This window comes from Lepus europaeus, chromosome 5 (assembly GCF_033115175.1).
Source record: "Lepus europaeus isolate LE1 chromosome 5, mLepTim1.pri, whole genome shotgun sequence".
In the NCBI taxonomy this organism is placed as follows: Eukaryota; Metazoa; Chordata; class Mammalia; order Lagomorpha; family Leporidae; genus Lepus; species Lepus europaeus.
This window is the reverse complement of record NC_084831.1, coordinates 86,059,844-86,071,843: the sequence shown is the minus strand read 5'-3', so window position 1 is coordinate 86,071,843 and position 12,000 is coordinate 86,059,844. Positions and strand designations below refer to the sequence as shown.

Below are 12,000 nucleotides of genomic sequence, written 5' to 3'. Positions count from 1 at the left end.
TCTCACGCGCTCTCTCTCTCTCTCTCTCTAAATCAACTGATGGGAACTAATTCATTCTTTCTCTGCCTCTCAAATAAACAAAAGTAAAATTAAAAAATTCTGGCCTCCAAGTGCTTGGGCCCTGCACCCGCATGGGAGACCAGGGGAGGCATCTGGCTCCTGGCCGCAGTGGCCATTGGAGGGTGAACCAATGGTAAAGGAAGACCTTTCTCCCTGTCTCTGTCTACTCTGTCAAAAAAAAAAAAAAAAAAAAAAAAAAATCTGGCCTCATTCAAAATCTACCACTAAGAAATACAGGTAATCTTCTTTTTTTAAAAGTATGTATTTTCATCTACTTGAAAGGTGGGGTGGTGGTGGGGGACAGATAGGGAAAGGGAGAGGAAGAGGAAGAAGGAGTTAGGCAGAGGGGAGTAAGAGAGAGATTTTCCATCTATTGGTTCACTCTTAAATGGCTGCAACTGCCAGGGTTAGGCCAGGCTAAAGCTCCACCCAGGACTCCCATGTCAGTGAAGGAGCCCAAGCACTTGAGTCATTTTCTGTTGCCTCCCAGGGTGCATTAGCAGAAAGCTGGACTGGAAGTGGAGCAGTAGGGACTCGAACCAACACCCTGATATGGGATGTAGACATCCCCAACAGCAGCTTAACCTGCTGAGACACAATGCCCACTCCCACTTAATTTTTCTCTGAATTAAATTTCTCACCCTATTTGTGATTCTTTTTTATCTTGTACACCAATACCAGACTAAATTATGGCTCTTGTGGCTCCCTAGGACTTGAGGATTTACTGAACTTATCATGGCCACTTTTTACTTACCTTTCTATATCTTCTGTTTTTCCCTCCAACATATAGTATTCCCTCCTTATCTGTGGGGGGCATGATCCAAGACCCCCAGTGGATGTCTGAAACTGTGGATAGTATGAAACCTATGTACTATGTTTTTATTTTTATTTATTTTTATTTTTTGACAGGCAGAGTGGACAGTGAGAGAGAGAGACAGAGAGAAAGGTCTTCCTTTTCCATTGGTTCACCCTCCAATGGCCGCCGCACCGCGCTGATCCGAAGGCAGGAGCCAGGTGTTTATCCTGGTTTCCCATGGGGTGCAGGGCCCAAGCACTTGGGCCATCCTCCACTGCACTCCCGGGCCATAGCAGAGAGCTGGCCTGGAAGAGGGGCAACCGTGATAGAATCCGGCGCCCCGACCGGGACTAGAACCCGGTGTGCTGGTGCCGCAAGGTGGAGGATTAGCCTATTGAGCCACGGTACCGGCCTGTACTATGTTTTTTCATATATGGCTCTAAGCAACTCATAGGTGGGTAGGATATACTGCCTGGACACATTAGACAAAGAAATGATTTATGCCCTGGGCAATATGGTACAAGATTTCATCATGCTATTTGGAAAGCATGTGATTTAAACATTATTTCTGGAAATTTCCATTTAACACTTTCAGGGTAACTAAAAACATGGAGAGTGAAACTTGTGTATAAGGGTGGACTATCCTATATTCCTTATTTCAATATTCAATACCCCAACCCGCTTCCATGAATTTCTCATTTTTGTACATAGTTTTCCATTATACAAGGTCCTAACTTTGCTAACTATCATCTCTACTAAAGCCAATACAAAACTGTTCATTCATGTATTTGTTCTACCATTCCAAAAATAAACTCACAGGTTGGGTTTTATATCTGTGGATGTACCCTTCCAGGTACTAAGCACATACTATATACTTTGAATGTGAATTAAATTGCTTAGTTTAGATTAGGGAAACAAAGGCCATTTTCACCTTTCTTTTTAACTGATGTAAGGAAGGGAATACAGATAACGCATAACTTCAAGAACCACAAATATAAAGTGGCAAGGTTTCAAGTTTTGAGGAAAAGTGGGCATTCTGTCTGGATACAGGTTGATAAGATTAAAGGAAGTGATTAGAGGGAAGAACCATTTTAAATTAGCTGTACAAAGTATCAACAACTATGTTTTAAGAAAATAGGGATTTGGGGCCAATACTGTGGCATAATGGATTAAGCCACTGCCTGCAATGCCAGCATACCACATGGGCACCATTTTGTGTCCCGGCTGCTCTACCTCTGATCCAGCTCTCTGCTAATGCACCTGGCAAAGCAGTGGAAGATGGCTCAAGTCCTTGGGTCCTCACACCCACATGGGAGACCCTGGCTTTGGCCTGGCCTAAGCCTGGCTGTTGTAGCCATTTGGATAATGAATGAGTAGATGCAAGCTCGCTCTCTTTGTATTTCCCTCTCTCTCTGTAACTCTACCTTTCAAATACATAAAACAAATCTTACCAACCACCACCCCCCCAAAAAAAAAAAAGAAAATAGGGATGGCAGGAAAGGTGGTTTGATAAATGGTTTGAAGCAATTGAAGCAGATGAGAATGGAACAGAGGGTTATGTTTAAGAAGCAGAGAAGATATCTTTGGAAGCAATAATGAAGATGACCTAAGAAACACCAGCCTTAGAAATACTCAAGGGGGTTGGCACTGTGGTGTAGCAGGTAAAGCCTCTGCCTGCACTGCCGGCATCCCATATAGACGCAGGTGTGAGTCCCGGCTGCTCCACTACCTCTGATCCAGTTTTCTGCTATGGCCTGAGAAAGCAATAAAAGATGGCCCAAGTACTTGGGCCCCTTAGGAGAACCAGAAGAAGCTCCTGGCTTTGGATAAGCCCAGCTCCAGCCATTGCAGCCATCTGGGGACTTAACCAGTGGATGGAAGACCTCTCTCTGCTTCTCTGTAACTCTGCCCTTCAAATAAATCTTAAAAAAAAAAAATTACACAAATAAAAAAGGTCATACTGGGGAATGGTTGCTCAGGAGATATGAGGAAGTGATGGGCAGCACTGGAGAAAGAAGCATTGAGAAGGGAGACAAACAGAGGACTAATGCATCCTGGGAAGCAATAGATGGCTCAAGCACTTGGGTCCCCACTAAAAACATGGGAGACCCAGGCAGTGTTCTGGGCTTTTGGCTTTCACTTGGCCTAGACTTTGCTGTTCAATCATTTGGGGAGTGAACCAGCAGATGGAAGATCTCTATCATTCCACATTGCCTTTCAAGTAAATGAAAATAAATAAACATGAGAGAGAGAGAGCAAGAAAGAAGGAAAAAGGTGCTCTTGGTTTCCTATTGCCTTTGACAATGACATGATATTTTATTCTCCAAATAAGAATGCTAACAGGCTGGATGGGAAATGATGAACAATTTAGTCTATTTTTTAATTTCAATTAACAAGTGCCACAAGGTGATATGTTTTACATATTTCAAACCACACAGGATTGGACTGGCAGGCAAAGGTGTCTGATATCAAAGGTACTGTCATCACTGTAACTATGTTAGTTGAATTCAGAGTGGTATCACCTTGGGCATCAGTAAAAACTAAGGTTTGCTTGTTTATTTATTTATTATTTATTTATTTTGAGAAAGATATCTTCAGTTAACTTGCATCTCATTACATTTATTTAGCATATCTCTTCACTATCTTACCACAAATAACTGCCTTGTGTTGTTATAATACTCTTTATCAGACATGAATTAATTTGGACATTATCTCATTAAGCCTTTGTTACAGTTTTATTACCTTTGGTGTATTACGCCATTTCACTTTTAATAATAAATTTTCTCAAATTTAGCATCAAGTGTTTAAATATTTCCCAAGAGGCAGAACTCCAGCAAAGACCATAAATGTTTTTGAAAACAAAGGACTTTTTAATTTGCTTTCTTTAAATTAACAAAATAGTGTACTGACTTTGAGATGAAATGAATTAGTAATCTTAACTTTTTAATCTTAGTAAATAGTTTCCTAATAATAAAGTGAGTTCAGCTGGATCCCAAGACCTAGTATCTTCTGAAAAAAAATTACATATTTATTCTGGGATTACTATATTAACAGTATTCACAGACATAACTGGTATAGCACACTTCCTGCTTTGTGATTAAAGCTAAAACAGTCAACAAACAGTGTTTGTAGGAATTTTCTAAATGCAAATCCTTAATAACTATGCTTAAAAAGGTAATGTTCTACAGAAAACCAGACCTCTCAGCCTAGCTCAAAAAAACAGAAATTATTAGACTACATGAGCAAATGTGTATAAATAATGATTGAAATTACCTGTCTTCTTCTCGAACCCATACTGGAGTCTTAGGAATTTGTGCTTCAAAAAACTTAGAGGCTTTGTAACAAAAATTGCTGCAAAAACACTGAAAAGAACATTTTAAGACTAGTTTTTTTCTTATTGTGAAATATTAACTATATACAGAAGAGTAAAAAAAAATACCTGTGTATTTTTAAAGAATACAGAGAAAACCCATGAATCTACCACCCACATACAGTACCTTTGAAGGCCGCCGCGTGTTTCTCCCCGACTGCACTGCCCTCCACATGCCCCAGCAGTATCCATTATCACATATTTGGGATTAAACATTTTCTTGTTTTTCTTTAGTTTTACCACCTGTATCTTACCCCTATAAAACATTACCATCCAGTTTTGCCTTTTTAAAATGTTATCGAAATGGAATCATAGTCATGTATTCTTATCTTTTCTTCTGTTTTTCAAAATTATATTTTTAGATTCATTCTGTAGGTGTAGCTTATTAATTTTCACTGTGTGTTATACTTCATTGTCTTAGCATATTACACTTTATTCTCTACGGACAACTGAGTTCTTTGTAATGTTTTACTACTGCTATAAAATTTAGCATATTAACTATTTATTAAGTGTATAGTTCGGAGGCATGAAGCACCTAAAATTGATGTTTCCATGTAAACTGAGGCAGGGGTCAATTCTCATTTTTCCATCTGGATAATTAGTTGTGCCAGTACTAGGTACTGAAAAATCCATGCTTGCTTCATTAATCTACAACACACCCAATACCATGTATCAAATGTCCACATATTTGGTAAATCTGTTATTTTGTTCCATGATTTACTTGCCTAGATTTGTGCACTTTTAAGTTTTAAACACTGAAGTCTTAATTAAAGCTTAAGCAAGGAATTTTTTAGTACTTTGACTGAAATACTTATAACTAGAAACAAACTTTTAACATAGTTATTTCCTAGCAGGCAAGATTTTATAATTATTTTCAGAATTTTATTTCATATATTGAAAATTAGCTGTTACCTTGAAAATAGCCTTCAAACTTACCTTTCTTTCAGTAATATCATACACTTTATTGGTTTTGGTAGAAATTTTATATTTCTGTTTTGGTACCTAAGGAAAAGTAAGTACAGCTTACAAAAGAATCTAAGTAATAAACATGAACATTATGTTACAAGATTAAGACATCTACATATCACATCTTTGGCTAATCCATGTCATTAGTGCATGATTTCATTTCCTGATCTTTCCATAAGTATTTTGCTAAATAAAAGTATATAAGTAAACAAAGGCCTATATTTTAAAAACTAGTTACGGGCTGGCACTGTGTAGTAGCAGGTAAAGCCTACCCATCCCACGTGGGTGCTGGTCTGAGTCCCAGCTGCTCCACTTCTGATCCAGCTCTCTGCTATAGACTAGAAAGCAGTGGAAGATAGTCCAAGTCCTTGGGTCCCTGTACCCAGATGGGAAACCTGGAAGAAGCTCCAGGCTCCTGGTTTCAGATCAGTGCAGCTCCAGCTGTTGCGGCCATTTGGGGAGTGAACCAGCAGAAGGAAGACCTCTCTCTCACTCTGTGGATAGAAGACCTCTCTCTCTGCCTCTGCCTCTCTGTAATTCAGCCTTTCAAATAAATAAATCTTAAAAAAAAAAAAAAAAAAAAAAAAGCTAAAGAAACCTTAGAGCAAAAAAAATCACAAAAGCCTGGAAGTACTTTAAAAAAAAGAAAAAACACTAGTTACTTACAATTCCCAGTTTCTTTTGACATAAAGGGTAGCCACAGAGTTTGATAATAGAACGCTCATCCACGACATCACTGTAGTGAGCAGGTGTGATAAACATTCCCTATAAAGAAATGAAACAGAGGTTTCTTCCCAGATCAATGGAAACGCAACTTATCAGCTCTCTAAGCTTCATGAATCTCATCTGAAAACACAGACAATAGTATCCACCTTAAAAATTCAGAAGTTAGAGGAGAAAATAAAAGCCACTTAAAGAACTGTTTGACATATAGTTAGCACCCCAAAAATGTTATTAAAACAAAAATGTCTGCCACAGCAGATTATGCATATTAAAAGATAAGTTTATGAAGTAATTTTGAGACAGAGAAGTGGAGATATAGCTATAGCAAAGCCGAATAATGACATTATCTTTTATTTTTAAAAGAAGTCTAATTCAAGTGACTAGAGACTACTAGTTGAAGGGAAGAGTTGAAGGAAGAAGGACAAAGGCAGCAAGGTGACTACAGAACACAATAATGTATTACACATTGCATAAAGAACTGGAGGAGAGAAGCTGGTAAGCTTCAAACATGGAGGAGGAAGCGGGGGGAGGTAAGGATGCTGATTGCCTGATTTGATCAGTGAGTGTTGTATGTATGAGTTGAAATACTGCACTGTGCCCCATAAAGGTACACAATCATGTTAATCAAAAATTTTTAAAGATACATTCATTCAAAAAGTATATTAGCAACGTAAGATTAATAAAATATGATTTTACTTATTTTCTAAAAGTAGAATCTGAAAAAAGTTACATTAAAGATTTCATTGTCACTCTTCAACAAATTTTTGTCCAAAACTTTTCTGATCCTGAAAAAACTGCACAGAATGGTAAGAAGCTGACATCAAATATTTTCCTTTGACATTTTCATGTTCACATTGCTTTTCTTGTTTCACAACTTTGAGACCTTTAACAAGTTCTTCTGTTGTCACAGTAATTGCTATACTCTTTATTGAAAGTGACATTTTTACAAATGAAGCATTTCTGTTTTGTCTGTTTTCTTTAGTGTCATCATGCATGTAGATTCTGATGCAGTAACCTATATCAATTTACAATACTGTCCTGTTCATATTTCTCTTATTTAGAAAAATTTCCAAAATATGCTAAGAATTATTTTAGCAACAGAACCTCTGAGTTTTAGTTTTTTCTCTTAAGGATTATGATGACACAAAAGATATTTTTATTCAAAAATTTAATGCAATAAAACTGCTTAAAAAAACAAAAAAAATTTAATTCAGATTGCAACTTTCTTATTTTGAATCTAGTAATGACTAATAATCCACGTTTTTAAAAATATCAAAATGAATTACATTAACAAAAATAACACTGTTTGTTAAAATAGCACAACAGCATATTAGAAAACTGACATTGTGACCATAAACACAAAGTGAGGAAAATCAAGTGGTATTAGCAGATTTATTAAAAGAACTACAACTAAGGGGTAAAATATACTTATCCATCATTAACTTCTTATTTTTAATTGACAAATAATAATTGTATACAGTTACGGGGTACAACATGTTTCAACACATATATACATTGTGGAATGAGCAAATCAGGTCATAACAAATCCAGTTCATATACTTATCATTTCTTTGCAGTGAGGACATTAAAAATCTACTCTTTTAGTAATTTTGAAGCATACATTATTACCTATAATCATGTTGCTATGTACTTGTTATTTTTCATTAGCATATTTGAAAGTCATTATACAATGAAAAATGCATGGCACTTGATTATTTTTAAAGGTACAAGTTATATAGCTTGTTACATACATGTAATGACTGGAAACAGTTTCAAAGATTTCAATAAGGCAAATACATTTCATGTTGTACTGATTTAAAGATACTATACCATAAAACTAATAATTTACCAACTTAACACATACACATTCCATTAGGAATTCTTCTGTAATATTCTCTTCTAAAAGCTGTTCAACAATACGTAGAGCTTTTCTCTCAAACTCAATCTTCCTTCTCACAGCTGCTTCTAGTTCTGCCTTCCTAAAATTTTAATGAGAAAGTTAATCTATATATGAGCTTTATTATGTCCAATATTCCATGTTTTAAATCCAACACTAGCCTAACCCACTGTTGTGCCTACACACACACAAACACATACACACACTCATTTAAAGATTTTATGCGATGAAAGGCAGAGTTACAGAGAGAGACAGAGAGAGATCTTCTATCTGCTGGTTCACTCCTCAAATGGCCACAATGGCCAGGGCAGGGCCAGGTCAAAGCCAGGAACCAGGATCTTCTTCCAGGTCTCCCACATGAGTGCAGGGAGCCAAGCACCTGGGCCATCCTCCTCTGCTCTCCTAGGCTCATTAGCAGGGAGCTGGATTGGAAGTGGAGCAGCTGAGACTTGAACTGGCACCCACATGGGATGCCAGCATTGCAAACGGTGACTTAACCCATTAAGCCACAATGCCAGCCCCAAGTTCATACTTTTTTAATACTGTTATTACTGATCCAACACTCTTCAAAAATAAAACAAGCTAGCTGTTGCCCTGTACAGACCAGAAAAATCAGTCATAATGGTTACTGCCAGGATCAGAACACAAGCAAGCACTTAGTGACTTCTATAGTTAACAGGACGAGATTTTTTTTTTCCCTATTAAGAGTTTATACTCTTCACTCCCATGTGTATCTAAAAAGGGATGCTTTTTCTTTGGTAAGTAGCCAGAAATCCAAATAGTTTAGAGGAAAAAACATGACATCTGTTGTTCTTATAAGCAGAAATTTCTGTCAATTCTCAAAGTTAACTAACAGTCGATTGACAAAACAGAGTCACATTTGCAAAGAAGCGTTCACTTACTTTTGTTGTGGAGAATGTATGATTTGGGGCAGGCATTTGGTCAACGGTTGAGATCCTAGTTAAGATGACCTGTGCCCTGTATTGGAGTACCCAGGTTGGACACCTCTGGCTCCTGACTCCAGCTTCCTGTTAATGCAGACCCTGAGAGGCAGCAGTGATGGCTCAAGGGTTGAGTTCCTGGCATCCACGTGGTAGACCTGGATTGTGTTTCCAGCTCCTGCCCCAACCACAAATCCAGCCACTGTGAAGATGTAGAGAGTAAACCAGAGGATGGGAGTTTTCTATGTCTGTCTGTCTCTGTCTCTACTTGTCAAATAAATTAAAAAAAAAAAAAAATGCAAGGAAAGTCACTTACTAGTGGGACTAGGTGAGCCTTTGCTGGTACCCTTGCATTACAGAATATAAAAGCAGAGATTGGATGATTAATCAATAGTCCCTAAAACAGTAGTTTTAAAATCCCATCTGCACATTAGGATCATCTGAGGAGACCTTAAAAAAAAAAAGGTACTATATCTAGGTTCCACCGTAGACTAAATTAGAACTCTGAGGATAGGGCATGGTTTGGGCATTTTTTAAAAAGTGCTTAGATAGGGGCCAGTGCTGTGGTGCAGTGGGTTAACACCATGGCCTGAAGCGCTGGCATCCCATATGAGCGCCGGTTCGAAACCCGGCTGCTCTACTTCCAATCCAGCTCTCTGCTATGGCCTTGAAAAGCAGCAGATGGCCCAAGTACTTGGGCCCCTGCACTCATGTGGGAGACCTGGAAGAAGCTCCTGGCTCTTGGCTTCGGATTGGTGCACGTGTGGCCATTGCAGCCAATTAATGAACCAGCGGATGGAAGACCTCTCTCTCCCTCTCTCTCTCTCTCTGTCTCTCCTTCTCTTTCTGTGTAACTCTGACTTTCAAATAAATAAATAAATCTTAAAAAAAAAAAAGTGCTTAATATTACTGTTCAACAGGGTTGAGGGTGCCATAGACCAAAGATATCAACCATACTGGTGACTCATTTGTTCCTCTCCTGTCCTGCTCTCTACTTGCCTACCAAAACTACCTTTGCTGGTTTCTTGGACCTTGACCTACCTCTCACGTTCAGACCTAGAATGCAGTCACTTTTCATCCTAGTTTTCATCATTGATACCTTAAACTTTAGACTTGCCTGGAGCAACACGCTTTACAAAAACAATTTGGAGAACTGATGTAGTTTTGCCAACAATTCACCTAACAGGAACCTTAAAACAAGAATTTTGCAACATTCATTCTCCCATCATTTCATAAAGGCTATTTTTATATGAAAGAAGTATAAAATACATGACAGTTTATATGGCCATTTTTTATACTGAATATTTAGTTTCATGAAAACTCATTATTTATTTTTATCTTTTTGCTGTCTACCAATAAAAGATATGCTATGTAGTAGACAGGGCCAGAGTTGTAGCATAGGAGGCTAAGCTGCTGCGGCCGACATCCCATATAGGCATTGGTTGGAGTCTCAGCTGCTCCATTTCCAATTGAGCCCCTTGCTAATTTACTGGGGAAAGCAGCGGAAGTGGCCCAAGTACTTGGCCACCTGCCACCCTTGTGGGAGACTTGGATAGAATTCCAGGCTCCTGGCTTTGGCCTGGTCCAGCACCAGCCATTGTGGCCATTTGGAGAAAGAACCAGTGGATGGAAGATGTGTCTGCTGTCTGTCTGTCTCTCTGTCTGTAACTCTGTCTTTCAAATAAATAAATCTTTGGGGGAAAAAAGATCAGTAGACAACCCACATTACAAAACTGCTGTCTCATCAATCTCTCTAACCTGTGATAACAGCCACATTCCTCTTCACTGATAGATACTAGAGCTGCTGCCCTCTGCCCCAAAAGACGATAGGCAGTGCATATACAGGGGCAGTTCACAAACTTTTTGGTCTCAAGACTCCTTTATAGCCTTAAAATTAGAAACTTTGCTTATGTGGGTTACAGCTAACAATAGTTACAATAGGACTGAAACTAAGAATTGTAAAAGCACTTATTTATTAATTCATTGAATAATAATTAATGCATTACATATTAACATTTTCAAATAAAAATTTTTATGAGAGAAGTAGAGTTAACCCCTATTTTATCAAGTCTATTCAATACCTGTTTTAATAGTATTTGGCTGGATTCAATAGAGATGTATTTTTCAGTTTGAATAAACTATTTTAGAGGGTCTCTTCTCTCAACAATTATTTGGCTACTCCCACGGATTTTCTTTCTTTTTTTTTCAGCATCCTGGGTGATCTGCTCAAAACAGATTTCAAAGCTTACCTATTTTGCTCAAATTGTAGGAAATGTGATTTCCACAGGATTGTGGTCAGACCAGTAATAAGGACAGCGGCAAATCACCATCACATCGATATTTCCAAAAGTTAGTATTATGTTGCTCCACAGGGAAATATTCTCTAAAACAGACCCCAGAGCCATCCAGTTCCCCACTCATGGATGACCACCACCCCTCGGGTTTTAAAACTTTCAGAACTTTGGCTGGTCTTGCAGCTCACTTGGCTAATCTTCCGCCTGTGGCGCCGGTACCCCGGGTTCTAGTCCCAGTTGGAGCACAGGTTCTGTCCCGGTTGCTCCTCTTCCAGTCCAGACTCTGCTGTGGCCCGAGAAGGCAGTGGAGGATGGCCCAAGTGCTTGGGCCCTGCACCCACATGGGAGGCCAGGAAGAAGCACCTGGCTCCTGGCTTCGGATCTGCGCAGCGCACCGGCCATAGCAGCCATTAGGGGGGTGAACCAATGGAAGGAAGACCTTTCTCTCTATCTGTCTCTCACTGTCTAACTCTGCCTGTCAAAAAACAAAAACAAAACAAAACAAAAAAAACCAAACTTTTAGAACTTAAATCCTACTCCGTTGTTTCTTAAAGCTTTCGCCTTTGCACGTAGACAATCTTCACGTCCCACCACAGCCTCCCAGTCTCCGTCTGAGCCTTCCTCATGCTGTCTTCCCTTGTGCTAGTGTGGCAGCTCATCCTCGGCATCTCTTTATTTGAAGCGGTTCTTTGGCTGGAGGTCTTGCCTCACTACTCTATGTGGTCCACACCTATTCAGCCTTCATGGCTCAGCTTCACTGGCGTTTCCTCAGAGAAGTTTCTCCCTGGAAACCCACAGCCAACTTCCCTACCACCCTCCACTTCACTGGACTTTTGTTATTAGTGAATCTTCAGAAAGTGATAAATCATATATATGATTTATATATACATATACACGCAAACACACACATACACACACACACTTTTTAAGCCCCTTCACTGACTGCTCCTATT

The 12,000-nt window shown here is 38.9% G+C and overlaps 1 protein-coding gene across 3 annotated transcripts in view; it reads right to left on the bottom strand.

Annotated features, from left to right (window-relative positions):
* RPAP2 (RNA polymerase II associated protein 2) overlaps nt 1-12,000 on the bottom strand; it is a 103,491-nt gene that overhangs the window by 89,201 nt on the left and 2,290 nt on the right. For 2 of the 3 annotated variants that reach the window (XM_062191734.1, XM_062191737.1), the window contains exons 3-6: nt 7,780-7,894; nt 5,859-5,957; nt 5,163-5,228; nt 4,130-4,218 (exon numbers count right to left, since the gene is read on the bottom strand). In XM_062191734.1, the coding sequence (XP_062047718.1) occupies nt 4,130-4,218; nt 5,163-5,228; nt 5,859-5,957; nt 7,780-7,894 (369 nt within the window). Of the gene's footprint in view, nt 1-4,129; nt 4,219-5,162; nt 5,229-5,858; nt 5,958-7,779; nt 7,895-8,714; nt 8,956-12,000 lie in introns of all 3 variants that reach the window. The other variant, XM_062191735.1, reaches the window with a different exon arrangement.